This window comes from Polyodon spathula, chromosome 26, assembly GCF_017654505.1.
Source record: "Polyodon spathula isolate WHYD16114869_AA chromosome 26, ASM1765450v1, whole genome shotgun sequence".
In the NCBI taxonomy this organism is placed as follows: Eukaryota; Metazoa; Chordata; class Actinopteri; order Acipenseriformes; family Polyodontidae; genus Polyodon; species Polyodon spathula.
Window position 1 is genome coordinate 20,166,842 of NC_054559.1, and position 26,896 is coordinate 20,193,737.

The 26,896-nt window shown below is 50.5% G+C and overlaps 3 protein-coding genes and 1 non-coding gene across 6 annotated transcripts; 2 read left to right on the forward strand and 2 right to left on the reverse strand.

The window, feature by feature from the left end:
* Positions 1–318: 318 nt before the first annotated feature.
* LOC121300653 (cyclic AMP-responsive element-binding protein 3-like protein 3-A) lies at positions 319–8,298 on the reverse strand. Of its 2 annotated transcripts, none has more exons than XM_041229293.1 (10): positions 8,157–8,298; positions 5,510–5,653; positions 4,874–5,156; positions 4,426–4,544; positions 3,808–3,918; positions 3,614–3,720; positions 2,587–2,655; positions 1,723–1,807; positions 1,426–1,525; positions 319–1,106 (listed from the first exon to the last, which is right to left on the reverse strand). In XM_041229293.1, exons 1-10 carry the CDS (start codon positions 8,178–8,180, stop codon positions 808–810), a joined length of 1,341 nt encoding a protein of 446 aa, XP_041085227.1. In that variant the 5' UTR covers positions 8,181–8,298; the 3' UTR covers positions 319–807. The 2 variants fall into 2 exon arrangements, with proteins under 2 accessions (XP_041085227.1, XP_041085226.1); XM_041229292.1 differs by having other exon boundaries at positions 3,808–3,921.
* A 1,399-nt stretch (positions 8,299–9,697) lies between these two features.
* LOC121300948 (elongation factor 2-like) lies at positions 9,698–18,125 on the forward strand. The gene is made up of 13 exons (XM_041229968.1): positions 9,698–9,799; positions 11,341–11,555; positions 11,911–12,092; positions 12,186–12,397; positions 12,559–12,737; positions 13,321–13,426; positions 13,993–14,245; positions 14,514–14,709; positions 14,827–15,193; positions 15,785–16,138; positions 16,264–16,446; positions 16,786–16,918; positions 17,443–18,125. The coding sequence occupies exons 1-13, from the start codon at positions 9,797–9,799 to the stop codon at positions 17,634–17,636; spliced, it is 2,577 nt and encodes an 858-aa protein (XP_041085902.1). The 5' UTR covers positions 9,698–9,796; the 3' UTR covers positions 17,637–18,125.
* LOC121301106 lies at positions 13,475–13,543 on the forward strand. Its single transcript, XR_005947591.1, has one exon. It is a non-coding gene; the product is annotated as a small nucleolar RNA SNORD37 (small nucleolar RNA).
* A 591-nt stretch (positions 18,126–18,716) lies between the features above and the next one.
* On the reverse strand, positions 18,717–25,865 carry LOC121300949 (BTB/POZ domain-containing protein 2-like). 2 transcript variants are annotated; one of them, XM_041229969.1, is made up of 9 exons: positions 25,292–25,849; positions 23,959–24,078; positions 23,417–23,573; positions 23,211–23,316; positions 22,886–23,083; positions 22,369–22,561; positions 20,804–20,891; positions 20,565–20,711; positions 18,717–20,382 (listed from the first exon to the last, which is right to left on the reverse strand). In XM_041229969.1, the coding sequence occupies exons 1-9, from the start codon at positions 25,825–25,827 to the stop codon at positions 20,221–20,223; spliced, it is 1,707 nt and encodes a 568-aa protein (XP_041085903.1). In that variant the 5' UTR covers positions 25,828–25,849; the 3' UTR covers positions 18,717–20,220. The 2 variants fall into 2 exon arrangements, with proteins under 2 accessions (XP_041085903.1, XP_041085904.1); XM_041229970.1 differs by lacking the exon at positions 18,717–20,382 and having other exon boundaries at positions 20,598–20,711; positions 22,413–22,561; positions 25,292–25,865.
* Positions 25,866–26,896: the final 1,031 nt, after the last annotated feature.

A 26,896-nucleotide genomic window follows, 5' to 3' on the forward strand; every position in this document is an offset into this window, starting at 1 on the left:
TGAGTGGTTGGTGACTGTATTGAGTGGTTAATGACTGTATTGAGTGGTTGATGACTGTATTGAGTGGTTGGTGGCTGTATTGAGTGGTCGATGGCTGGTTGATGACTGTATTGAGTGGTTGGTGGTTAAAACTTCATAAAATACCTTTCCCTTACTCCAAGGACAGGATAGATATCCCTCTTGCTGCAGTCCGGTCAACGTGGCATTGAAAGAACAAAGGAGAGAAAGAATGGCAGTAGTTTTTAAATGTATATTTAATGGTTACAATTTACAACAAAATATATTTATCTTTCAATAACCAAAACAAAAGTAAAGCATAAAAAATACAAAGAAATGATTGTGCGATTACATCATCATAGGAGAATCTTAACATTGTTAATGTCGTTTATTCAGAAGTACAGCTTCTAGACCCTAAAAGGACCCCCCCCTCACCACTCCACTGTGTTTATTCTCGACTCCCCATTCAGAATGAAATAAGAATTAACACAGCACTCTAGCAGTTACAGAACATGTCTATAGAGACACAGTGGCTATAGCAAAACCAGTGCTATTCACTTTTAACAGTGAATTTAAAATAAAAAAATAAAAAAACACAAGACCAAAAAAAACAAAAACAAGGCAAACAAGACAAACACGTTATATTACAATTCTGAAAAGAGTAAATTAGGAAATAAACAGGTTGATAATAATAGGTTTTAGATGTGTAGTGTTGCGTTTTACAGTGTGGTGTGCGTTGTTATGTGTTGTGTAGCACTGTTCTGTGTGTGTGTGTTGTGTTCAGTAGCTCTATTGGATCATGCTGCGCTGTCACATCTCGTCCGCATGCACAGGCCCTGCCCCCTGCTTCACTCCGCTCCCGCTCCACCTCAAGGTGGTCACTCTGCGGCCAGTGATGGGGTCAGCGCCGCTTAACCCTTCGGGCTCCAGGACCTCGGCCTGGCTGGCGTTCAGGGCGGAGTCAATGAGGCCGTGCCCCTTCAGCAACTTCTCGAGTGACGACATGGTGCCCGGACCCTCCCCCTGCTCCGGCGCAGAGTAGACGTGGTCGTGAGCCACGGCGTGGAAAACACGAGAGGACTCGACGCCGTGGAGTGAGCGGGACTGCACTGTAGAGACAGAGACAGGGAAACATTGGAACTGCCTGCAGTGTCGTATACTCTCAATACTGCACTGTGCAAATACAGGACACTATCATACAAAACACCACAGCTTCCTAGAGCATAGTACAGTACACTCTGCAGCGTACTCCAGGAATCCACCTCCTGCCTGCAGGCCAGTCTGATTTGACACAATGAGAGGCTAGTGAATGAGCCCACTGTCTGTGCCACCTAACCCCCCAGACTGGAACCCAGATCTCCAGAGGAAGGTGAAAGGCAGCAAGCTCTTGAACTAGCTTGGTGAGCTGAGTCTGACTGACGGACTGACCTCGCACCGGAATGAAGTCTCCTCCCTCCTGGGCCACCTGGCTGTCGGAGAACGGGCGCAGGCTGGGGAAGAGGATTAAGGAGAAGGAGAGGAGCAGCACCTGGAGGGAGGGAGAGGGAGGTCCATCTTTATTCACTGCCAACCGACCAATCAACAGTTCATCCCTCTATCGGACAGGCATGTCAGGAGCATTGCATGTGTGTGTGTGTCAGTGTGTATGTGTGTGTGTGTGTGTGTCAGTGTGTGTGTGTGTCACTGTGTGTGTGGGGGGTGGGGGGGGGCGGTGCAGGATCTCACCAGGATGCAGGTTCCAGTCTGCGCTGTCTTGTTGGAGCCGTGCATCACCAGGGCCTGCAGCTTCCTGAGCTGCGTTATCAGAGACCTGCACAGACACACAATATTCATCAACAACATCAGGGTGCATTCATATTCGTATTCAATTTCGGTTGTGTGAATAGCTGTATTCATTACAGTTTCATTAGCAATGCTATTGGTTGTGTGAATAGCTGTATTCATTACAGTTTCAGTAGCAATGCTATTGGTTGTGTGAATAGCTGTATTCATTACAGTTTCAGTAGCAATGCTATTGGTTGTGTGAATAGCTGTATTCATTACAGTTTCAGTAGCAATGCTATTGGTTGTGTGAATAGCTGTATTCATTACAGTTTCATTAGCAATGCTATTGGGTGTGTGAATAGCTGTATTCATTACAGTTTCAGTAGCAATGCTATTGGTTGTGTGAATAGCTGTATTCATTACAGTTTCATTAGCAATGCTATTGGTTGTGTGAATAGCTGTATTCATTACAGTTTCATTAGCAATGCTATTGGTTGTGTGAATAGCTGTATTCATTACAGTTTCAGTAGCAATGCTATTGGGTGTGTGAATAGCTGTATTCATTACAGTTTCATTAGCAATGCTATTGGGTGTGTGAATAGCTGTATTCATTACAGTTTCAGTAGCAATGCTATTGGTTGTGTGAATAGCTGTATTCATTACAGTTTCAGTAGCAATGCTATTGGTTGTGTGAATAGCTGTATTCATTACAGTTTCAGTAGCAATGCTATTGGTTGTGTGAATAGCTGTATTCATTACAGTTTCATTAGCAATGCTATTGGGTGTGTGAATAGCTGTATTACGGTCAGTGAGGTTCTGACTCACGTGTTGCGCTTCTCCAGCTGGAAAACCTTCCTCTGGAGCTCCTGGTTCTGAGCATTGCAGGCAGACATCCTGCAGAAATAACACAGCACAGACATTTATCACTTGTGCCATTGATCACTCTACACAGCTGTGAACTAGCCATCAACCACTCAATACAGCCATCAACCACTCAATACAGCCATCAACCACTCAATACAGCCATCAACCACTCAATACAGCCATCAACCACTCAATACAGCCATCAACCACTCAATACAGCCATCAACCACTCAATACAGCCATCAACCACTCAATACAGCCATCAACCACTCAATACAGCCATCAACCACTCAATACAGCCATCAACCACTCAATACAGCCATCAACCACTCAATGCAGCCACCAACCACTCAATACAGCCATCAACCACTCAATACAGCCATCAACCAGCCACCAGCCACTCAATACAGCCATCAACCAGCCACCAACCACTCAATACAGCCATCAACCACTCAATACAGCCATCAACCACTCAATACAGCCATCAACCACTCAATACAGCCATCAACCACTCAATACAGCCATCAACCACTCAATACAGCCATCAACCACTCAATACAGCCATCAACCACTCAATACAGCCATCAACCCCTCAATACAGCCACCAACCCCTCAATACAGCCATCAACATCAACCACTCAATACAGCCATCAACCACTCAATACAGCCATCAACCCCTCAATACAGCCATCAACCCCTCAATACAGCCATCAACCCCTCAATACAGCCATCAACCACTCAATACAGCCATCAATACAGCCACCACTCAATACAGCCATCAACCCCTCAATACAGCCATCAACCCCTCAATACAGCCATCAACCCCTCAATACAGCCATCAACCCCTCAATACAGGCACCAAGCACTGAATACAGCCATCAACCAGCTATCGAACAAACATGCAAACCCAACACACGCACACACTGCAGTGAGCAGGGAGTCAGTCCAGAGCTGAGCCTCCCTCAGGGTCTCGCTCTGCGGCTCGTACCGGCTCTCCAGCCCGTCAATGTACTCCTTCTTCTTCTTGCGGCTCTCCTGGGCCGACTGCTTGTTGCGGATCTTCCTGCGGATCTTCTTCAGGATGCGCTCCTCGTACTGCGGGAACAGGGAGGAGGAGTGAGGAGAGGGAGCGGGCTGGGCAGAGTGTGTGCGTGTGCGTGTGTGTGTGTGAGACAGTGTTACCTTGGTGAGCGGTAGCTGGCTGGGCAGGCTCACTCCCTCCTTGGCCAGCAGTTTCTTCTCATCCTCATTCAGAACCAGATCCTGAAAGGGCTGCTGGGATTGCTGCTGAGGCTGCTGGGAAGAAACAGACACTGCTCAAGTAACAGGGAGTCAAACCAGACAACCAGACAACCCGGTAATCCCCACGAGGGACAGAGCCTCCCCATTGCCACTGGATTGGATTCTGACATGTAGCGCTGCTCTTGAAAATCCTGATGATAAACAAGCAAAAAACCTGAAGAGGGCTGATCAGGGTAAATGGATGCAATGAAGTGGACTGGGAGCCTGTGCTGGCTGTCTCTGGAGCCCCCCGACTCGGGTGCAAGTATATCAGTAATCACGTTTCATCCCCAGTGAGATGAAAAGCACAGAATTATACTGACACAATTAGATTCTGAGCATGTGGGTTATTATAATGGCAAAGAAACTCATCACAGCATGATAATCAGAGGGTTTTAGTTCAATCATAATCACAATCATTAATAACTTCTAAACGATCAGTCAGAAACTGAGGGTAAAACTTATAAACAAACTGTTAATGTCAAGTAGACAAAAGTTCTGGCTGATCCTTTCCCTCACCAACTCGGAGGTGTTTGAAAGCAGCAGGTCCTTCACTGTGAGTGGGAACATCTCGAAACCAGCTTGCTGCAGACGCACTCCCAGCCCGGGCTGAGAGAGGAAAGAGGAGTCCCAGCCCTCTGAGGAGAGGAGAGGGTTAATAAACTGAAGAGGAGGAGAGAGGGGTGGGGGATGTGTATAGTGAGTGTGTATAGCAGTATGTATACGTGCATTGTGTATGGCTTTGTGCAGAATCTATAGAGGCATGTTTGCGGTGTCTATAGCAGTGCAGTGTCTATAGCAGTCTCATTCCCAGCTCAGTGTCTATAGCAGTTCCATACACAGTTTAGTGTTTGAGTGTGTATAGCAGTGCAGCGTCTATAGCAGTGTTTGAGTGTGTATAGCAGTGCAGTGTCTATAGCAGTGTTTGAGTGTGTATAGCAGTGCAGTGTCTATAGCAGTCCCGTACCCAGGTCGATGGTGATGTCGGGCTCCAGCATGTCCATGGCCTGGGGGGGCTCAGTGCTGGCAGTGCCCAGGCAGGGGTGTTCGTTTTTGGTCTGGGCAGGCTGGTAAACGGCTGGGCTGTCAGGGGTCTGGCAGTGCTGCGGACTGTCCAGCTGGTCAGAGTGGGGGTCCTCAGAGATGCCGCTGTCACTGGTGGCCGGTGACCACAAGGGGGAGCTGGACACTGAGTCACCCGCACCCAGCAGAGAGTTGAGGAAATCATTACTGTCAGGATTGATCAGGAGCTGTGGAGACAGGGAGAGAGAGGGGGGGAGAGGGAGGGAGGGAGTGAGAGAGGGAGTGAGAGAGGGAGAGAGAGAGAAAGAGAAGGAAAGGGAGAGAGAAAGAGAGGGAGGGAGAGGGAGAGGGGGAAGGAGAAGGAGAGGAAGAGGGAGAGGGAGAGAGAGAGGGAGAGAGAGAGAGAAGGAGTGAGATAGAGAGGGGAAGAGACAGGGAAAGAGAAAGGGGGAGAGAGGGAATGAGACAGTGAGAAGGTAGAGAGGAGGGTCAGTGTGTAGAAGAGAAAGAGACAAATAATAAAGAGGCACACAGACAGACAGACAGACAGACACGTGGTCAGGTTTCTGCTGTGACTCACGTTCTGCTCTGTGATTGGCCAGCCCTGTGCGTTGCCGTGGTGAGCCACTGTCCCCCCTAAGCCCTCGTTGCGGAGGATCCCGTCCTGCTGGTCGAAGAGTAGGTCAAGCAGCTCCATCCCACCCAGCTCACAGCCCCCTGACCCCTGGGGGAGAGGAGGAGGGGAGAGGGGTCATCAGAGACCAGCCAGCCCTGCAGCCTTTCATAGCAGGCTGGGTGACAGCTTTAAAACCAGAACAGACACTGGGGCTGGCAGGGAAGCACACATCCTGCACTCAACGTTTTCATTTCAAAACCGTGTTTGTTCATTTATGTTTAAAGATTATAGGGGTGTGGCCTGTGTCCTCATAAGGTAGGTTGTGTCTCACACACACACACACACACACACACACACACACACACACTCACACACACACACACACACACACATTTACACACACACTCTCACACACACATGCACAGCACTGTGCCAGCTCCAGATCTACTGCCTTGCTCAGGTCAGTCCCAGCCGGAGCCTGTTCCAGCAGCACTGACAGGGGCGCCATCTAGTGTGCAAACAACGCAATAACAGGACGATCCCTTATAAAAGTTCCCCACAGTGAAAGTGCAGCACAGTGTAATACAGCACCGTGTAATACAGCACAGTGAAAGCATGGTATAGAATGGGTAAGCATTGTAAAATGACAGTGCTGAGTTACTGCGGTAACTCAGGGATCAGTTGCTAATATTATTAGATGTCAGATGATGGATTTCAAAGCCCTGGTCAGCACTCCTCTATGGGGAGCGGGCAGTGATAGAAACTGGTTCCAGTTTCTCATTCCCACAGCTGTGAGAGAGTCTCTATCCTGCGCAGAAGCAATGGACTAAGAGCACAAACAAGGGCTGATCAGCAACAGCACAAACAGGGTCATTACTGAGTGATGCCTGATTACTGGGCTGTAAACGAGGGAGAGGTCCAGGACAATGAGTCAGGAGTGAGAGAGGAGGAGGAGGAGGTCAAACCCAACACCCACTTCAGGAATGTGTGCACAGGCACCATGCTGGTCCAATGGCTACACAATGCAGTGACCAGAGTTTCCCCTGGTTTGCTATGATTTTCAATATGCTTCTCATAGCTCTCTTGGCTTTACAATGCTTACCCATTCTTTACCATGCTTCCACTCTCCCCTCATCATCTCTCCTTCTCTCCTCCCTAACTTCATCCTCCTCTCTGACTCCCCTTCTCTCCTCTTCCCTCTTCATCCTCCTCTCTTACTCCCCTTACTTCTCCTCTCCTCTCCCCTCTTCATCCTCCTCTCTTACTCCCCTTCTCTCCTCTCCCCTCTTCATCCTCCTCTCTTACTCCCCTTCTCTCCTCTCCCCTCTTCATCCTCCTCTCTTACTCCCCTTCTCTCCTCTCCCCTCTTCATCCTCCTCTCTTACTCCCCTCCTCTCATCTCCCCTCTTCATCCTCCTCTCTTACTCCCCTTTTCCTCTCATCTCCCCTCTTCATCCTCCTCTCTTACTCCCCTTCTCTCCTCTCCCCTCTTCATCCTCCTCTCTTACTCCCTTTCTCCTCTCATCTCCCCTCTTCATCCTCCTCTCTTACTCCCCTTCTCTCCTTTCCCCTCTTCATCCTCCTCTCTTACTCCCCTCCTCTCATCTCCCCTCTTCTTCCTCCTCTCTTACTCCCCTTCTCTCCTCTTCATCCTGCCCCTCTTCATCCTCTCTCTTACTCCCTTTCTCCTCTCATCTTGCCTCTTCATCCTCCTCTCTTACTCCCCTTCTCTCCTCTCCCCTCTTCATCCTCCCCTCTTCATCCTCCTCTCTTAGTCCCCTTCTCCTCTCCCCTCTTCATCCTCCTCTCTTAGTCCCTCTACCCTCTTCCTGCCCCTCTGCTAAAACTGCCACCAAGAAAAAGTATCATATTTTTTACAATACGGTTGTGTTTTTTTTGTTGGTGAAACCCAAAATTTCAAGCAGTTCTGTGGGAGCCCCTTTCTATTATGTAACCGCTGAAGGTATTTTGAGCCACTGTTTCAACCTCTCTGTGGTCTATTCCACAAATCAAAACAGTGGATCAAAAATGCCTTCAACATTTAAATAAAGTAAAGAGGCTGTACTTACCTTCAGAGTACTACTTTTATAGTGTTGGAACCTGGCTTGTGAAATGCTGCCTGACGCTTGTGTGAACTGAGATAGAGAGCGATGCATTGTTTTGCGTTGAAAGCCCGATTGTTTTTGGAGTGAGGTTGGTTTGGTATCAAGATTTAGAGTTTGAACCTTTTTTTAATGAGCATTAGACACACAAACACAATGATCCCCCCCCCCCCCCCCACACACACACACACAGAGATACACTCACATGTAGAGACACACACACACACTCACACACTCACACACACACACACACACACACACAATAACACACACACACACACACACACACCAACACAATCACACACACTCAAGCACACACACTGAATCTCAGCTTGCTCACTGTTAGTTTCTCTGCTAGCTCACTCCTGCACTTTGCTCCCTGCCAGTGCACACACTGCCCTGCTGCTCTGAACAGCAAACACTCGCAAAAGAGGTTCTTATTCAACCAAAAACAAACATTAAAAGAAAAAAAAATGAAGAAACCCTCTCTCTAAGAAGCTGCCCCTTACCTTCCCCGCTAGTAGCAGTGTCATGGTTTGAAGCTCAAGTGAACGCTGCAGATTCAAGTCAGTGTTGTGTGTTTTTGCCTCCCTGATTGACTCCGTCCACTTCAGCTCTGGATCCCCACTCTCTGCTCACAGGCACACTTTTGAGGTTCAAGATTAAACTCCAACAGGGCAAAAGTGATCTCATCGATTGCAACACCAGGCGTTCCTCCCATTGGCTGAAGCATCTGGAATCCCTTGACTGGCCAATGGGGGAGCTCGGAGGGGATTGCTGTTGTGGTTCGCATACCCCCCCCCCCTCCGAAGAGAGACAAAATCATGACAGAGAGGGTCCAAAGTTCTCCCCTTCTAATCACTGCGTGACCTCTGACACACTTCTGATAAACACAATGTTGCTTCCCAGCACAGTGTCTTTATCACCAAGTCCTTTGCACAATATAGTGTTATGTATATTTAAATATAATAATATATACAGTATATATATATACATATACACACATGTTGCATCAGTACCAGGCTGTCTTGCAAAAGAGCTCCTGCCAACACTCTGTCTAAATCATGCAGTTTCACCCCCACATGCTGAGCACTGTTTGCTGAATGCTGAGCAGATCTGTGGAGACAGGATGGGCAGACTCTGTCTGTCTGTCTGTCTGTCTGTATTGTCAATGTAGTGCCCCTGTCTGTCTGTCTGTCTGTATTGCCACTGTAGTGCCCCTGTCTGTCTATCTGTAATGCCCCTGCCTGTCTGTCTGTCTGTCTGTCTGCATTGCCACTGTAGTGTCCCTGTCTGTCTGTCTGTCTGTATTGTCACTGTAGTGCCCCTGTCTGTCTGCCTGTCTGTCTGTCTGTCTGTCTGTCTGTCTGTCTGTCTGTATTGCCATTATGGTGCCGCTTGGTCCTCAGTTGGTGCCAGCTTTAGGGCTGCAGATTGTTTAATTGCTGTTTATCTGATGAGATGGAGACGGGTTTGGCTCAAAGGTTGAGGTTCACCGGGGCGCAGTCGGCGCTGGCAGGGTGGTGTGGGTGTGAGTGCAGTCAGGACTGCTGTCTGTGGTACAGCAGGGCTGGGAGCTGATGCAAGCACTGCAACAACTGGGTGCCAGTCCAATATAGGAGAGAGTCATACAGTCCAGTATAGGCGAGAGTCATACAGTCCAGTATAGGCGAGAGTCATACAGTCCAGTATAGGAGAGAGTCATACAGTCCAGTATAGGCGAGAGTCATACAGTCCAGTATAGGCGAGAGTCATACAGTATGGGTGAGAGTTGTGAGGTTTACAGAGGCGGTCTCTTCAGTGAAGTTGTTTACGTAAATCATCTCTTATTTTTTGTTTAAAAGAAGGGGGCCAACTAGCCAGCAAGCACTGGTATTTTACAGACCGCTAAACCTGAACTGCGTTGTGAAACCAGCCTCACAGGTCCCTATACTGCTTGTGAAACCAACCTCCGAGCTCTCTGCGGGCACGCTCGCCTCTGCCGCAGGGGGCGGATCGCACGTCCGGCCGCGCGGGGCACGCTACGCACGCTACGCCAGCGGTATAAAAGCGGCTGTGTTGACGTCAGCACTCTCTTCCCTGCCTTTACCAGTCGCTGAGGGCGGCGCTCGGGTTTCTCTGTGGAGATTATCGTCATCCATCCGCCGAAATGGTGAGTTGAAAATCGCTTGCTGTGTTTCAGTTTGAACACCCGGACCCTCTTCCCCCGCTGTCGAGGGATATGGAGGGCGGGACGGGCTCAGGAGATGTGCCGGAGAAGGGTTTGAAGAGGCGACGCGGGTCCCGGCGGTGGGAGATGTGTAAAATGGCAGCTGGTGTTTTATTGTGTGGCGCGGCGGGTCCGCTCTCTCATTAGGGCTCTGCGGGGTTGTTTGTTTGTTTGTTTGTTTGTTTGTTTGTTTTGAGGAAGCGGCTGGTGTTGTGGAAATGGTTTTGTTTTCACTGGTGTTTTTAGCGCTGCGTGTGTCGTGAAGCTTGCCGGTTTGGTTTAAAATGGAGTCCGGTTCTGTGTGCTGCGGGAGGGAGCCGCGTTATTAACACGAGCAATTATAGAAATTAAACTAATTATACCTTCCGTTGTCGTGGAATAATTAAAAACGTCAACGCCCTGTTTGTGTGTGTGTGTGTTTCTTTTATAACGCGCATATTAATTTGACAGGCGTGAATATGACGTCGTGATGTTACTGTTTATAGTGGCAGAAATTGACACAAGACTTGTTTTAAATCTATTCGAGGATTTTATAAGTGTCTTTTTTTTTTTTTTTTTTTTTTTTTTTCCGCTCTGTTAACATTGCGGTGATTGAGCGGCCTCTCTGCTGCGACTCGTACACGTGGGCCGGGCGTCGCGACTAGCGTCGGTCTGGCCTCAAAATAATCGTCAAAAAAACCAGCAGGGACCCGCAGAGAGACCTGGCTCTGGATCAGTGGAAGCGAGGCAGCCCCGGCTTGCTGATGGGAGGCTGCGGCGAGGAGGGGGCTCTGAAAGCCGGCCCCGATCAGGCACTGGAGACACGTTGCGCAGACCATGCTAGCAATGTGCCGGCCGGCACCAGGGTGCAGCTGGGCTGTGAAATACAGCCGGGCTCTGCTCTGAAATGCTGCGCATGGCGTTGAATTGACCGTGTTTAAAAAAAAAAAAAAAAAAAAAAACCGCATGCAAGCGCCTCTGTCGTGTGTGGGTAAGATGGTGGGCTGTCGTGCAGCGGGTCGGTGGCGGTGTCGCCGCGGTGTCGCTGTGTAGAATTAGCGGTTCACAGCGCCCTCGGGGGTGGGTCGCGGTACTGCAGTGCGGATCCGTACAAAATGTCTGCTACCGAGACTCGGTGGAGTCGAGTGCGCACAAGCGGGGTCGTGCGTTATGCGGTGATTGCGTATAGCTTGGAGACCGTACAGGATGTGGGTGTGTTCCCCCACCCCCCCCGCCCAATAACAGAATTTCAATGAGCTTTCTGCTGCCGCAAGAATGCGGTTGCATTGCAGTGTTACAGCAAAGAAGCATCATTTTAGATTGTTTTTACCCGTTTCAAAAAACAATATTTTAAATAGAGCAATACAGTTCAGTAGAACTCCAAGTCTACATGATTAATGTTTTTAAGTGAATTGAGTTTAGCAGGCTGCTCCCTAGCGCTGGTTTTGTGGCTGTAGCCCCATGTCTCCTGACCCACCACCTCCCCCTGCCCATTCCTCTGCCAGGTGAACTTCACAGTAGACCAGATCCGTGAGATCATGGACAAGAAGTCCAACATCCGTAACATGTCCGTGATTGCCCATGTGGACCACGGCAAGTCCACGCTGACCGACTCGCTCGTCTCCAAGGCTGGCATCATCGCCGGGTCTCGCGCTGGAGAGACCCGCTTCACTGACACCAGGAAGGACGAGCAGGAGCGCTGCATCACCATCAAATCCACGTGAGTAAACCTCTGCACACACACTCCTCCACACGCCCCTCCCTCTGCATGCACACCCCTCCACACACGCACAGCCCTCCCTCTGCACGCACACTCCCCTCCCTCTGCATGCACACCCCTCCACACACGCACAGCCCTCCCTCTGCATGCACACCCTGGCTCTGCTGTCAGTTTATAAGCTGCGTGGACTCCAGTTTACATGGAACTGCTCCAGCAGTGGAGTGCTGCACAGGCTGATGCTCCTCAGAAATCATTGTGTGGAAAAGCCAGCAATCGATACACCAATCCAATTGGCTGTCTCGCTGCCCCTCTCTCCTCTGCGTCTCACTGCTTCTGTCTCTCCTGTGTGTCTCAGTGCTATCTCCTTGTTCTACGAGCTGTCTGAAAAGGACTTGGCCTTCATCAAGCAGTGCAAGGACGGCTCTGGCTTCCTCATCAATCTGATCGACTCCCCCGGGCACGTGGACTTCTCCTCCGAGGTGACGGCTGCCCTGCGTGTCACTGACGGGGCCCTGGTCGTGGTGGACTGCGTGTCTGGTAAGCAGCTTCCTTGCCCTCAAACATCAACAAGAAAGGATGTAATGCCTGTGACTCGGAGCAGCCGCTGATCTTTCCGCTCTCCCTGCCCAGGTGTGTGCGTGCAGACTGAGACTGTGCTGCGTCAGGCCATCGCCGAGCGCATCAAGCCAGTTCTGATGATGAACAAGATGGACCGGGCCCTGCTGGAGCTGCAGCTGGAACCCGAATCCCTGTACCAGACCTTCCAGCGCATCGTAGAGAATGTCAATGTCATCATCTCCACCTACGGAGAGGACGAGGGCGGGCCCATGGGCAACATCATGGTGAGTCTGGGTGCGGCAATTATATATCCTGAAGAATGGTTCTTGAATAAAGTGTTTAGTGTGTTTAAAACATCATGGAAACAAACCGATCCCAAGTGATGGTCGTTTTTAGAGAGAGAGTTGAGACTGGACTCACCCTGTCCCTCCCCTTTCCTCTCCAGATTGACCCGGTCGTTGGTACCGTGGGTTTCGGCTCCGGGCTTCACGGCTGGGCCTTCACCCTCAAGCAGTTTGCTGAGATGTACGTGTCCAAGTTTGCTGCCAAGGGAGATGCCCAGCTCAACGCGACCGACCGGGCCAGGAAAGTGGAGGACATGATGAAGAAGCTGTGGGGAGAGAGGTGAGGAGGAGGGATCTTCAGGGCCTGGCAATGGGGTGGCAGGGAGAATCTACAGGTGATTTAAAACCAAATGCCCTGCATTCACAGACCTTGGTTGGGACCAGTCCTGGATTATCTAATGTTTTAGGTACGATAGCCTATGATTGCTGCTAATCAAGGGCTTGTGAAACAGGACAAACTTCAGTGCCAGTCTGATGGAAGCTTGTATGAATAACTAGTATTTCCTTGGGCTGTATTACGTGGGGCTGTCTTTCTATGTAAGTGTACAGTGTTTGTGTGAGGGTTGCATTTATACCACAAAGCACAGCAATACCTGAATACAGGACCAGTGGTCTCTACACTTGGGTTACAGATTGTGTAAAAATAGCAGTTCAGTCGGACCACTGTATGAAAATCACTTTGCCAGGCAGCATGCAGACAACCTTGAAAGACGATCAGCCCCTGTAGTAAACGGCAAGCTTGCAGTACAGGTCTTGCAAGCAGCACGAGAGCTGTGGATTCAACCCCTCTGTGTCTACTCTGTCTGTGGAAAGGCTGGGGTTGCCTGCTCTATGAATTGACCCCTCTCTCTCTCTGCCCTCAGATTCTTCGACCCGTCCAACGGCAAGTTCAGCAAGTCGGCCACCAACGCAGAAGGCAAGAAGTTGCCCAGGACCTTCTCCCAGCTGGTGCTGGACCCCATCTTCAAGGTGAGACCTCCTCCATGGGGCTCCCTGTCCACAGCAGGGCTTGTGTCTGCATATGATGACTTCAAACATTCTTCACTTTGACCTGACTGTCTAGTGATGAGACTCTTCAGTCTGATGCCAGCACACTCGCGGGTGACCCAGTTAATGCCACGTGGAGGACGGGAGTCCTTGCCTTTTTGATCCTGAAATACAAGATTATCCTGCAAGCAAATGACTGAGCCCGTGCTTTGCAGCGACTCGCTCCTGCAGCTGTAATTTAGAGCTGCAGGATCAATTTCACTGGGGAATGTGGATCTCCTAGTTAGTTCATTAGCTTGTAAGTGGAACTGAGGTCACCAGTCTTAGCTTGCTGTAGTTTCTTACTGGGTTGAGTTCAGTAAAACACTGAAGTGACCACCTTCTGGACTCTCTCTTATAAATAACAATTGATACACATGTGGAAAAGTGAACTGACCAACTCTGACTTGGAGAAATTAACTTTTACGTGGAGATTTAAGTTGCTTGATATCCTTTGGGTTCGGCTCGGACTGTGTCCTGTAGTTTTAACCCCTTCCTCTGCCTGTCAGGTGTTTGATGCCATCATGAATTTCAAGAAGGACGAGACCGCCAAGCTGATCGAGAAGCTGGACATCAAGCTGGACAGCGAGGACAAGGAGAAGGAAGGCAAGCCCCTGCTGAAGGCAGTGATGAGGCGCTGGCTGCCCGCCGGCGAGGCGCTGCTTCAGATGATCACCATCCACCTGCCCTCCCCTGTGACAGCTCAGAAATACCGCTGCGAGCTGCTGTACGAGGGACCCGGCGACGACGAGGCTGCCATGGGTACGAGGCTGCTCCCTAACACGTGATTCCTTCAGCCAGGGTAGATGGAGGCTGCTCCCAAAACACTGCAGTGTGATTCCTTTAGCCACAGTAAAGGAAACACACTTCAAGGTATCGTTTTAAAGACTCCCATTGCATAGCAGTTGGAGCCATTCCTCATTTCCGCATGAGGTTGGCACACAAGCACACTCTGTTGTACAAGGCGCTAGCAAGCTGCTACAGAACAGGAGTCTCCCGACTGCTCCCTGACTCTCCTCTCCCTCTCCAGGTATCAAGAACTGTGACTCCAAGGGCCCCCTGATGATGTACATCTCCAAGATGGTGCCCACCTCCGACAAGGGCCGCTTCTACGCTTTCGGCAGAGTGTTCTCTGGCACAGTGTCCACTGGCCTGAAGGTCAGGATCATGGGACCCAACTACGTGCCTGGCAAGAAGGATGACCTCTACATCAAACCCATCCAGAGGTGGGTGGGGTGGGGTGGGGGGGGGATCTAAAACATACACTTCATAACCTTGAATAGCTTGGCCTTTTCATTCCTGTCCAGGGGAGCAACCCCCTAACCTCTCCCTCCTCTCCTCAGGACCATTCTGATGATGGGGCGCTATGTGGAGCCCATTGAGGACGTGCCCTGCGGGAACATCGTTGGTCTGGTGGGTGTGGACCAGTACTTGGTGAAGACCGGCACCATCACCACCTTTGAGCACGCCCACAACCTGCGTGTCATGAAATTCAGTGTGAGCCCTGTGGTGCGCGTGGCCGTGGAGGCAAAGAATCCTGCCGACCTGCCCAAGCTGGTGGAGGGGCTGAAGAGGCTTGCCAAGTCAGACCCCATGGTGCAGTGCATCATTGAGGAGTCCGGGGAGCACATCATTGCCGGAGCCGGGGAGCTGCACTTGGAGATCTGCCTGAAGGACCTGGAGGAGGACCACGCCTGCATCCCGATCAAGGTGAGCGCAGAGGAGCTGGGAAACTTGGAACTGACCCCAACCCTGAACACTTCAGTCTGTGTGTGTAAGTGGGAACCCTGTACTCTGCAGCTGTGTACACAATGCAAGAGCACACAGTTCTCGGTAATCTTTCTAAACTTGCTAGAATGCACAGCTTTAACACCTCTGACATTGAGAGAGACGTTTATTGTTTTGAATTAATTGTTTTTCAAGTACTTGACATATACACTGCCACCTGCCTCGGTGTAATGTTTATTGTGCAGCCAGTGTGCAGGATCAGCTATGTGTACTTGCAGACCAAGGGCACAGCTTTGTAATCCAGTTTACATGACCACAGCAATGCAGGATCGCATTGAGTATGCATTCAGGTTGCTTGAACAGGGTTTAGTTTTACTTAGCAGCTTTCCTGTAGTGACACTTGTACAGTTTCTTGTGAAACTACACAGTGAGTTGCACTAGTTTGCTAGATATTTTCTTGACTAACTTGTCTTCTCTACTTGTCACTTAATCCATGAAAAAAGTCTAAGTTGTGTTGGATAAATGTGTGTAACACCAATTTTCTGACATCTCTGCCTCCTCTTCCCCCTGCAGAAATCTGACCCAGTTGTCTCGTACAGAGAGACTGTGAGCGAGGTTTCTGACCAGATGTGCCTGTCCAAATCCCCCAACAAGCACAACCGCCTGTACATGAAGGCTCGCCCTTTCCAGGACGGGCTGGCCGAGGACATCGAGAAGGGGGAAGTGACCGCTCGGCAGGAGCTGAAGGCCCGTGCCCGCTACCTCACCGAAAAGTACGAGTGGGACGTGACGGAGGCCCGCAAGATCTGGTGCTTCGGCCCAGACGGAACCGGCCCCAACCTGCTGGTGGACGTGACCAAGGGGGTGCAGTACCTGAACGAGATCAAGGACAGCGTGGTGGCTGGATTCCAGTGGGCATCCAAGGAGGTGAGCTGGAGATTGCTGCAGGCAGTGAATGTGTACTGTGAGTACAGTGACCTGGCTTAGCTGTGTTACTGTGGGGTGCAGTGCCAAGCGGATTGCTTTTCTGACTGCCGTGTCTCTCCCGTCAGGGCGCTCTGTGTGAAGAGAACATGCGTGCCGTGCGCTTCGATATCCACGACGTGACCCTACACACGGACGCCATTCACCGCGGGGGCGGACAGATCATCCCCACAGCCAGGAGAGTCCTGTACGCCTGTCAGCTCACCGCCCAGCCCAGACTCATGGAGCCGGTCTACATGGTGGAGATCCAGGTGAGAGATACACAGGGACTGAGCTGGAGAACGCCTCCCCATTCTCCTCGGCTCGTTAAGTTTTTAAGGGTGTTGCAACAAGACATTTGTCAATATTTGATTTTTCCTAAACTTTTAAAACAACTCTTCAAGTTCTTTTACTATATCCCCTTCAGTCATTACCACATTAAGTCTATCTATTTTATAATCCTATATTTGACAAGACACCTGCTCTAATCCATATATAGCGTTAAATTGGGGATATCGAGTGCTCTTGACTGGTTTTGCAGGGTGCTTCTCTTGGTGTAGGAGTCCAGGGTGAATATTAAAGCCTGGTTTTCTTTGTCTCTCTCTGCTCAGTGCCCAGAGCAGGTGGTGGGAGGGATCTACGGAGTGCTGAACAGGAAGCGTGGCCACGTGTTCGAGGAGTCCCAGGTGGCTGGTACCCCCATGTTCATCGTCAAGGCTTTCCTGCCCGTCAACGAGTCCTTCGGTGAGTGCCAGCCGGGCACGCGCTGCGGAGCAATGGGGGGGGCAGGGCGGCTGCTGCTGTCAATTTGTGTTTCTTTCCAGGGAATTGATTTTTTTAAAAGGGTTTGACCTCAACCCTGGTGCTCGCTGTTCTAAACATCGACTTGATACAGAAATGTTCTGATTTGACTGAATTTGCAGTTAGTAAAACTAGTGTTTTTAATTGTGGTGGCTTATTGTATTAAGATACAGAAAGAATGTTCTAACAGATTGTTTTGAGATTCAGTTAAACGGGTACATCGTGCTCTCTGCCAGAGTTGTACAGCTACTCTGTTCAGTGGTTTTCACAAGAATACATTTCGCATCGCAACATGTTAATGCTGATAGTTACAAAAGCAGACTTTCTCCAGCGGTGTGTAATTCCTCATTTTAACTGGAAAAGTTATCTAACTGGTAATGCTGTTTTGTTTTTGTTTTTTTTTTTCTTCTCAAATGAATGGTGGTACTCATGTGAAATGTCTTGCATCCTCTCCTCTCTCCTCCCAGGTTTCACCGCTGACCTGCGCTCCAACACCGGCGGCCAGGCCTTCCCTCAGTGTGTGTTTGACCACTGGCAGATCCTGCCTGGAGACCCCGGGGACAGCTCCACCAAGCCTTTCCTGATCGTGGCAGAGACCCGCAAGCGCAAGGGGCTGAAGGAGGGCATCCCGGCCTTGGACAACTACCTGGACAAACTGTAAACTGACCACGCTGCCGCCATGAGATAGAGACCAACTACCCCTGAAGGACTATTTGCAGATCTGAAAAATATTAATAATGAATCTTAGAGGAACAATTTGCCAAAACATGCAAAGAGAAAATAAAGAGAAACTGTACCTGTCATTTTGACTTTGTTTTTTTATTTTGGGTTTTGAGGTACAGAGTGGAGGGAGAGGTGAATTGCTGTATTATAATGGCAGCAAATCTGAATCTGTAAATATGACTCCCTCAAGTGTTGGCTGCTGCTTGATTTATATTTTAAACAGTGGGATGCTTGCTTAATGGTGATGAACTTTAAACTTAAATTCTTGTGAGTGCTGCATTTCTTTTATTTGGCTTCAGTCAGTTTGTTTCTTGAATTGAGGTTTATTTTGCACCGTTCTAGTGGTTGCCTCCCTTCCTTGACACTAATGTCAGACAATTAATTCACAGTGGGGAAATAATGACCAATAAACTTAAGATGGTGACTATATGTGTGTGTGTCTCCATTCTTAATGTGGGTGTGGAGGAGGTGGTATGTTTTCCCTGGACCTCAGTTGGACCACATCTATAAGATGAAGACCCAAGACTCGCTCAGCCTGGTGTGCGAGCCCTGTGCAGGTACAGCCTGCTCGGCAGCACCAGGATATAAATTTGCTCTAAATTGAAACGGCCTTGTGTTGTCCTTTTTCAATTCTCCCACCTCGGCACTTTCCTACGCAAGCTATCACTGTGAAATGGCAGGAGAACTAATGCTATGTATTAAACTATGGTGTAGTTGGCGAAGGAGAACTCTGTTGTTGCAAATACCATAGCAGCACATGCTGCTCTGTTGCTTCAATATTGGGCACCGGTGTGGCTGCGGCCTGTTGCACACATTTCATGCACAGCAGCCTCCTGGGAAGACAAAACTCTAAACTTCATATGGGAGATGGAAATGCATGATTGCCTCCCAAGCAGATTCCCTTATTTGTTTTTAAGCTGTTTTCAAGATTTAATGCTTGAAAAGGGAATGAAGTGGGGTGTCAGATTTCAGAAGTGATAAAGAGCCATCTCTAATAATAAAAAGCACAGGCAACATGTATAGTTTTTATTTTTAATGTATATGTACAGATCTTAAACTCACAAAGCAGATGCAAAATAGACACTACATTAACTTGAACACATTGATCATATTAATAATTTTTACATTTGTTCAAGAGTCTTCAGTACTTTTGGTGGCTGTGTGATTTATAGTTTTTAGTATTTTGGTTTACATTACCAGTACAGTATCAATTCTCTCCCCCCTGATGGATTTTGGTCCACATTGAAACTGCTGATACATTACATTCTTAATGATTTTTAAAAAATGACATGTTGCTTCTTCATATTAACTCCCTAATCCCTGGGGTTCCACCACCTCGCCCTTACAGGGGTGCACCTGTACCAGTTCAATTCAATCATTTAGGAGATGTTACCAACACAGACCTGGACTCCTCTCCCAAGACGGGAGTGTTTGAGCTGTTCCAGATTCACTGTGCTGGTATTTCACTTGAAGCTGCCTGCTGTGCTTGTTTCATATTGACAGTGGCTCATTAAGAACAGGGGGGCAATCATATTTGTTGAGATCCTGAGTTATTTCAGGATTTAAATTTTTTTTATTGTCCTCAACGAGCCACCGTACTCTTTCTTAATGACGCACAAACCACGCAGTAAAAAGTTAACAGCTGGAAACAAGCCGCACCAAAGCAATCGCTGTGTCTCCTCCGAGTCCCGTGATGAATTTTCACCATCCAGCAAACTAGGAGACCAAGCAGAGAAAGCACTGAACATGCCAAACACAGTTCAGTGGATGAAGCTGCTGTTATAATTACTGGAATGAAGAGCGAATGATTTTTTATCCACGCCATAACCCACATTCCCCAGCGCAGCGCCCAGGTTTCGCGAAGCGCAGTATAACTCTTCTTTTGAAACTGACACGGATATGCCACAGCAGCGATGGGAAGCTTTGCGTGGATGCAGGGATGTAGGGACGCACACAGGGCTGGACAAGCAAAGCTCCGTTCAGAACGCCTTTTAGGGATTGTTGTTTAGTTTTGTTATATAATGTTAGTGATGAGGAACAGAAAGACTTCCCAGGACCATTTCCTTACAAGAGAGCAACGCTGCAGAACAGCAAGAGGGGCATCCAGACAACCCCCCTGCCCTGGACACACAAGGAGGAGGGGGCAATATGCATCCAGGGGTTACTGGAGCAACACTCCGTCCGACGCTGCAAAGGGGGGGGGGGGGGGGGGGGGGGGGGGGGGGGTGATGGTTTTGATCCAAGGAGGAGGAGGAGGGCAGGGGAGCTCGCTGAAACTCCCAGGGTCAAAGAGATGATGCATGCAGAGATGCAGGCGTGTGTGTATGGCATGCTGCTGGAAACGATGAGGGGGCAACACTCGCCTCTCCCCTCATATGAAAACTGTTTCTCTTCTAAGTCCCTCTCAGTCTTCCCTCCCTCCACCTCTCCTCCCACTCCCCCCCAGCCCCTCTCAGTCTTGCTCTCCCCCCCTCCTCTCAGTCTCTCTCCCCAGCCCCTCTCTCCACTCAGTCTCTCTGTGTCTATGTGTAGAAGATGAGCTCGGGTATCTGCCCATCCTCCACTGAGGTTCCGTTGTTGTTCCCGGCCGCGTAGCAGAATGTGAAGCAGGTCTTGGTCCCGGTGGTGGAGGCCTCGTGGATCACCTTCCGTAGCCCCTTCGTACCGTAGTGAGAGTCTGGTCCCTGCAACAGAACCACAGACACGTGAGGACCACACTGAAGCACACGGACCTACCAGAACCACAGACCGGGCCCTGGGGCAAAACCACACAGAGCTGTTGGTGTAGTTTACTCCCTTGCCTGCTTTAGCTCCCTTGCTCTCTGTGTAGTTACCCCGTCTCTCTAGCCCCCCCTGGTGCTGGTACCTTGAGTGTGGCGCAGGCAGTGTAGTTGACGTTGGGCAGGATCTCGACCGGCTCCTTGAACATCACGCGGAAGGTGCTGGCCGTGCCGTCGCAGCTGAACCCAGTGTCGTTCTGACCCAGAGCTGTGTTACTGTCCGTGTGGATGATCTGGAACGGCGAGGGGAATCACAACAGGGGTCAGTGCAGCCCGACGCCCCCGCCCCGCCCCGCCCATCACAGACACGCTTCACTCCCATTACCTGGATGTTGACCTGGTAGTCCGTGGGCCCGTGGATCGATCCATACAGGCCGAACCCAACCACGAATATCCTGCGATTCACAGAGAACCTGCCGGGACAGAAAGGGGTAACATGAGCGTGTGTAGAGTGTCAGAGTGTGCGTACAGTGTGTGCAGTGCAGTGTGTATCACAGTGTATGGTGCAGTGCAGTGTGTATCACAGTGTGTGGTGCAGTGCAGTGTGTATCACAGTGTGTGGTGCAGTGCAGTGTGTATCACAGTGTGTGGTGCAGTGCAGTGTGTATCACAGTGTGTGTATCACAGTGTGTGGTGCAGTGCAGTGTGTATCACAGTGTGTGGTGCAGTGCAGTGTGTATCACAGTGTGTGGTGCAGTGCAGTGTGTATCACAGTGTGTGGTGCAGTGCAGTGTGTATCACAGTGTGTGGTGCAGTGTGTATCACAGTGTGTGGTGCAGTGCAGTGTGTATCACAGTGTGTGGTGCAGTGTGTATCACAGTGTGTGGTGCATAGTGTGTGGTGCAGTGCAGTGTGTATCACAGTGTGTGGTGCAGTGCAGTGTGTATCACAGTGTGTGGTGCAGTGCAGTGTGTATCACAGTGTGTGGTGCAGTGCACAGTGTGTATCACAGTGTGTGGTGCAGTGCAGTGTGTATCACAGTGTATGGCGCAGTGCAGTGTGTATCACAGTGTGTATCACAGTGTATGGTGCAGTGCAGTGTGTATCACAGTGTATGGTGCAGTGCAGTGTGTATCACAGTGTGTATCACAGTGTGTGCAGTGCAGTGTGTATCACAGTGTGTGGTGCAGTGCAGTGTGTATCACAGTGTGTGGTGCAGTGTGTATCACAGTGTGTGGTGCAGTGCAGTGTGTATCACAGTGTGTGGTGCAGTGCAGTGTGTATCACAGTGTGTGGTGCAGTGCGGTGTGTATCACAGTGTGTGGTGCAGTGCAGTGTGTATCACAGTGTGTGGTGCAGTGTGTATCACAGGTGTAGTGGTGCAGTGTGTATCACAGGTGTGTATCACAGTGTATGGTGCAGTGTAGTGTGTATCAGTGTGTGTATCAGCGTGTATCACAGCGTACGGCTCAGCGGCTCTCAGCGAGTTACCGGATGCGGTCGCTCGTCCCGCTGCACCCCCAGCGGCTCTCAGCGAGTTACCGGATGCGGTCGCTCGTCCCGCTGCACCCCCAGCGGCTCTCAGCGAGTTACCGGATGCGGTCGCTCGTCCCGCTGCACCCCCAGCGGCTCTCAGCGAGTTACCGGATGCGGTCGCTCGTCCCGCTGCACCCCCAGCGGCTCTCAGCGAGTTACCGGATGCGGTCGCTCGTCCCGCTGCACCCCCAGCGGCTCTCAGCGAGTTACCGGATGCGGTCGCTCGTCCCGCTGCACCCCCAGCGGCTCTCAGCGAGTTACCGGATGCGGTCGCTCGTCCCGCTGCACCCCCAGCGGCTCTCAGCGAGTTACCGGATGCGGTCGCTCGTCCCGCTGCACCCCCAGCGGCTCTCAGCGAGTTACCGGATGCGGTCGCTCGTCCCGCTGCACCCCCAGCGGCTCTCAGCGAGTTACCGGATGCGGTCGCTCGTCCCGCTGTACCCCCAGCGGCTCTCCACCTGCTGGAAGCGGTTGATGCTGCACTCCTTCCCCCTCAGGCAGCACCGCGGCCGGTCGATGAACTCCACGCGTGGCTTCGGATTCACCGTGAAGTGCAGGAAGAGACTGACCACCTCCCTGTCCGTCAGAATACCAGACTGAGCCGGGCCTGAGGGGCGGGAGGGGGGAACCGTGTCACACAGGCACTGCACAGCGTGTAGTCCAGACTGCTTCACAATACTGCGCTGCTGCTGCTGAATTAGCCACAGTGCAGGGGTATCAAGCCCAGGTGTCTTATCTGACTCGAGGTAAAACCAGGAATGGACTGAACTGCTATGCAACGGGAGTCTTATTGTCATCCCTGTTAGCTGTAGTATTGGAAACTAAACTGAAGAGTGGACTTAAACACAAATCCCACACTCAATACAACCTCACACTCAACACGACCACCGCACTCAACACAATCCCCGCACTCAACACTCACGCCCCACACCTGCAGCGAACTCCTCGATGGTCATGAGTGGGAAGCGGATGAGGGGCAGCGCCTTGCCCAGGACACGCCGCTTGTTCTCTGGGCTCGGCTGCAGCTGCTGCCTCTGGGATTCTGAGTCTGACCAGCGGCTCACCGCCGTGAAGAGACGCACCTCCCGAATACCCAGCGTGTCCCGCTCCAGCACCGCCATCAGCGTGTCTGAGAGAGAGGCAGGAAAGAGCTTACTGTGAGTGGCGAGGAGGACAGCAGTGCGGCTCAGGGTGCGAGCGGATGAGGACAGCAGAGCGGCTCAGGGTGCGAGCGGAGGGACTGGCTGAGCTCTCACCCAGGTCGATGTCTGTGAAGCCCTCTGCGTTAATGGCGTCGGACGTGTTCTTGTCGATGTTCTCCAGGCACAGACTGGCCAGCTGGGGCTCGTCAAACAACCGGGCCTGGAGCAAGTGAGACACAATACACAGCACAACTGAGACACACAGCACAACTGAGACACACAACACACAACACGCCCTTCACTCCCCCCACCCCCCTCACCTGTGTGAGCAGCATGAAGGCGTTGTCGGCTCTCAGGTTCTTCTTCAGGAACTCCACGCAGTGGGCCTCCAGCGCCGGCACTGCGTACTTCTTAGCCGTGTACAGCGTGGTCATCACCGTCTCCGGCCCGATCTGCACCTCGTCCGAGTACAGGAACCTGCGAGCGGGGGGAGAGAACACACACACCTAGAACCAGGGAGCCAGCTAGGAACCTGCGAGCGGGGGAAGAGAACACACACACCTAGAACCAGGGAGCCAGCTAGGAACCTGAGAGCGGGGGAAGAGAACACACACACCTAGAACCAGGGAGCCAGCCAGGAACTTGCACTGCTGCACCTCTGCAGGGGTGGAAATCAGACTTCCACTGCATAGACGATCCATTCCTGCTTTTAATACGAGTTTGGGGTGCAGGGTCAAGCAAGTTCGGGTTCAGTTAGTTTAGAGGGCAGTGGGTTAGGGGTTAGGGGATGGGGGTTAGGGGTGCGGTGTGTTAGGAGATGGGGGTTAGGGGTGCGGTGTGTTGGGGTGCAGGGGGGTCTCACTTGAGCAGGGCGAGGAAGGCCGCTGGCTCCACGTCTGGCAGCTCGATCTCAGTGGATGTTGTCGCCATTCCCCCGTTGAACATGGCATCGAACACAGCGCTGCCCACTGCCAGCACAAACCTGGAACAGGGCAGAGACACAGGCACAGGGTTACACAAACACAGGGTAGAGGGATACGCTGCCCACTGCCAGCACAAACCTGGAACAGGGCAGAGACACGGGCACAGGGGTACACAAACACAGGGTAGAGGGATACGCTGCCCACTGCCAGCACAAACCTGGAACAGGGCAGAGACACGGGCACAGGGGTACACAAACACAGGGTAGAGGGATACGCTGCCCACTGCCAGCGCAAACCTGGAACAGGGCAGAGACACGGGCACAGGGTTACACAAACACAGGGTAGAGGGATACGCTGCCCACTGCCAGCACAAACCTGGAACAGGGCAGAGACACGGGCACAGGGTTACACAAACACAGGGTAGAGGGATACGCTGCCCACTGCCAGCAAAAACCTGGAACAGGGCAGAGACACGGGCACAGGGGTACACAAACACAGGGGTACGCAAACACAGGGTTACACAAACACAGGGTTACACAAACACAGGGGTACGTAAACACACGGTAGAGGGGTACACAAACACAGAGGTACGCAAACACAGAAAGAGAAGACTGCGGCTGATTTAAACACAGACAGGCACACACTGTACTGACAGCGCTCAAAGGATTAGAGAGAGAGAGAGAGAGAGAGAGAGAGAGAGAGAGAGAGAGAGAGAGAGAGAGAGAGAGAGAGAGATGGCGCTTCCTTTAGACAACCCTGAGGTTAAAAGTAATTACTGATGATTTGATAACTCGCCTCCTCTACAACAACAACAATAATAATAATAATAATAATAATAATAATAATAATAATAATAATAATAATAATAATAATTCCTGTTACCGCTATGCCCAGATTCAGTGAACCCTGTTTACACCGATTGCATTCAATATTATTTACACATTCGTAAATACCAACTAGGCTTAAAATAAAAGACTTTTGAGATTCTGACTTGTAATGAAATTAGAAATACTGTCAGACAGACACCCTGCAGGGGACAACGCCACAACTAGCAAGCAAACATATGCTATGAAGCAATTAGACACCTACACAGCAGAACCATTGAATACATTAACGAGCACCCCTAACCCTGACCCACTCATCCTAGCCCGTCTCTTACAATGTCTGCTGTATATGTACCATTATTATTAGTATTATTTAAATGCGCAGCTAGCCTCTCTCCAGCCCTGCGTGCCGGTGCCTGCCCCCGCTCCCCCCAGGGTCCGAGCTCACCTGTGCGCAGGTATCCTCTGCACTCCCATCCCCTTTCCTACCAGAAAGTGCACGTCACTGAGCACCTCGTTACCGAAGAGGAACGCGAACCTCTCCTTCACCGTGCTTTTGGTGGCCTGCCAATTGTAGACGGGCTCTCGGTAAACGAGCACTGAGGCCGCCTCCACCCCGGCGGCCCCCGCCGGCTGGGGGGGACTAGAGGCCACTGTCACCGGGTTAGCCGCAACTGCGTCTCCGGTGCTGCTGCCTCCGACCGGGCCCGGCTGCGGGTTGAAGTTACTGGCGCGCCCGGACCCCCCCGCCACCGCCGCCGGCGCGGCTCCCCCGGTGCTAGTGGCCGAAGCCTGGGCGCTGTTGCTCGGGAGGACGTTGCCGAGGGGTCCCGGGATGGAGACGTTGAGACACGGAGCGCCGCCGCACCCTCCCGCAGCCATCTTGGATCTAGGAGACAGGAGAGGCTGAACACGGGGGTCCCGGTGCCGGGGCGGGGGCCGGGGGTTATTTATTATCGCACATGTGGGGGTACTAGCAGACATGCATTATTTTTTTTGTGTGGTTATTTTACTGTGGAAGTGTTTCCACCGTGTTGTGTGTGTGTGTGTGTGACGCTGATCTCGCAATCATGACGTCATGCGCTGCTTGTGCAAATATAAAATAAATAAACCACACCTGTTTGTTATGATTATTGTTTTAATTTCTGTAAAGTGTTTTCTCGTCGTGGGTTGGACTGTGCATGAAATGTGTGTTTTTACAGATGATAACAACACGGGTACATTTTGCCTTACAGGAATGCGTGTTCTCAACATTGTCAACTGAATTCAGACCCCTTTAAATTGAACAGCGTAATGCGTGTTTATTTGACATATTAAATAATTATGTCTGTTTTTTATCATAATAAACAAAAAAAGAACTAAATGTCAACGCTGTGTCTATGGATTGTATTAAATGTCAACGCTGTGTCTATGGATTGTATTACATGTCAGTGCTGTGTCTGTGCATTGTATTGCATGTCAATGCTGTGTCTATGGATTGTATTACATGTCAATGCTGTGTCTATGGATTGTATTACATGTCAATGCTGTGTCTATGGATTGTATTACATGTCAATGCTGTGTCTATGGATTGTATTACATGTCAATGCTGTGTCTGTGCATTGTATTACATGTCAATGCTGTGTCTATGGATTGTATTACATGTCAGTGCTGTGTCTATGGATTGTATTACATGTCAATGCTGTGTCTATGGATTGTATTACATGTCAATGCTGTGTCTATGGATTGTATTACATGTCAATGCTGTGTCTATGGATTGTATTACATGTCAATGCTGTGTCTATGGATTGTATTACATGTCAATGCTGTGTCTATGGATTGTATTACATGTCAATGCTGTGTCTATGGATTGTATTACATGTCAATGCTGTGTCTATGGATTGTATTACATGTCAATGCTGTGTCTGTGGATTGTATTACATGTCAATGCTGTGTCTATGGATTGTATTACATGTCAATGCTGTGTCTATGGATTGTATTACATGTCAATGCTGTGTCTATGGATTGTATTACATGTCAATGCTGTGTCTGTGGATTGTATTACATGTCAATG

Excerpts from the sequence above, each read along its gene's own strand:
- LOC121300948 (XM_041229968.1), top strand. Across the intron at positions 12,398-12,558 it reads GGCCCATGGGCAACATCATG|ATTGACCCGGTCGTTGGTAC; the intron begins GTGAGTCTGGGT and ends TTTCCTCTCCAG. Across the intron at positions 16,139-16,263 it reads TCCAGTGGGCATCCAAGGAG|GGCGCTCTGTGTGAAGAGAA; the intron begins GTGAGCTGGAGA and ends CTCTCCCGTCAG.
- LOC121300653 (XM_041229292.1), bottom strand. The coding sequence starts at position 8,180 with ATGACACTGCTACTAGCGGGGAAG. Across the intron at positions 4,545-4,873 it reads CGACATCACCATCGACCTGG|AGGGCTGGGACTCCTCTTTC; the intron begins GTACGGGACTGC and ends TCCTCTCCTCAG. Across the intron at positions 3,721-3,807 it reads GCCAGCTACCGCTCACCAAG|TACGAGGAGCGCATCCTGAA; the intron begins GTAACACTGTCT and ends CTGTTCCCGCAG.
- LOC121300949 (XM_041229969.1), bottom strand. The coding sequence starts at position 25,827 with ATGTCTGCTAGTACCCCCACATGTGCGATAATAAATAACCCCCGGCCC. Across the intron at positions 24,079-25,291 it reads CAGAGGATACCTGCGCACAG|GTTTGTGCTGGCAGTGGGCA; the intron begins GTGAGCTCGGAC and ends GCCCTGTTCCAG. Across the intron at positions 20,892-22,368 it reads GGGACGAGCGACCGCATCCG|GTTCTCTGTGAATCGCAGGA; the intron begins GTAACTCGCTGA and ends CTGTCCCGGCAG.